This window comes from Micromesistius poutassou, assembly GCF_964030765.1.
Source record: "Micromesistius poutassou genome assembly, chromosome: 10".
Lineage (NCBI taxonomy): Eukaryota > Metazoa > Chordata > Actinopteri > Gadiformes > Gadidae > Micromesistius > Micromesistius poutassou.
This window is the reverse complement of record NC_140280.1, coordinates 1,220,711-1,221,919: the sequence shown is the minus strand read 5'-3', so window position 1 is coordinate 1,221,919 and position 1,209 is coordinate 1,220,711. Positions and strand designations below refer to the sequence as shown.

At 64.4% G+C, this 1,209-nt stretch overlaps 1 protein-coding gene across 1 annotated transcript in view; it reads right to left on the bottom strand.

The window, feature by feature from the left end:
• Positions 1–583: 583 nt before the first annotated feature.
• Positions 584–1,209, bottom strand: part of med31 (mediator complex subunit 31) — a 2,475-nt gene continuing 1,849 nt past the window's right edge. Inside the window, exon 4 of the mRNA XM_084474715.1 lies at positions 584–831. Within this exon, the coding sequence (XP_084330841.1) occupies positions 612–831 (220 nt within the window). The 3' untranslated portion in view covers positions 584–611. The remainder of the gene's footprint in view (positions 832–1,209) is intronic.

Below are 1,209 nucleotides of genomic sequence, written 5' to 3'. Positions count from 1 at the left end.
CGGATAGGCGAGCAACGTTTGCTACGGTTGGTGGACCGATCTGTCACACAGCACACATCGAGGTGAAGACACAGAAGAGGCAGGTTTTCAAAAGCGGCTTGTAACGGCTGATCCCGCTCACCCCTGGTGGTGCAGTAAGAAGTCCCCTTTAAGAAGAGAGACGGCCGCATTCAGTTCCCTCACCCAGCCAGCATTTAGAACCAGGACCCGAGCCTCTAGGTGTGTACAGCCCATGGGGTGACCTGGGGGTGCACCCACCCCTATGCCCTCCCGCCCCCCCCAGGTCACCTGGTGACGGCGTTGCCATGCCCCACCCCCCTCTCCCCTCCCCTCCCCTCCACCCCCAGGTCACCTGGTGATGGCGTTGCCATGCCGCCATGCCGCCCCCCCTCCCCCTCCACCCCCAGGTCACTTGATGACGCCGTTGCCAATGCCGCCCCCCCCCCCCCGCCCTCACCCCCCCTGCACCCCCAGCTACACTTGGTGACGCCGTTGCCATGGCCCCCCCTCCACCCCCAGCTTCACTTGGTGACGGCGTTGCCATGGCCCCCCCTCCACCCCCAGCTTCACTTGGTGACGGCGTTGCCATGGCCCCCCCTCCACCCCCAGCTTCACTTGGTGACGGCGTTGCCGTGCGGCGGCGGCTGCTGCTGCTGCTGCGCGGGCTGCTGCTCAGCCAGCGCCTGCTGCAGCCGCGTGCGCTTCCTGGAGTAGTGCTGCCAGTGGAGCAGCTGCTGCTCGTCGATGAACTTGGCGCACTGGGCGTTCACCAGCTCCTTACGGAAGTGTTCGTACTGCAGCAGCTCCAGCATGTGCAGGCAGTGGGGGTACCTGGAGGGGGAGAGAGGAGACAGGAGAGAGGAGAGAGGAGAGAGGAGACGAGAGGAGGAGAGAGAGAGAGAGGAGAGAGGAGGCGGGAGGAGGAGAGGAGAGGGGGGAGAGAGGAGGAGAGAGGAGAGAGAGAGGAGGGGGGAGAGGAGACGGGATGAGGAGAGAGGAGAGAGGAGACGGGAGGAGAGAGAGGAGAGAGGACGAGACGGGAGGAGAGAGGAGAGGGGAGAGAGGAGACGAGAGGAGAGAGAGAGAGAGAGGAGAGAGGAGAGAGGAGACGGGAGGAGAGAGGAGAGAGGAGGAGAGAGGAGAGAGGAGAGAGGAGGAGAGAGGAGAGAGGAGGAGAGGAGAGAGGAGGAGAGAGAGAGAGGAGGAGAG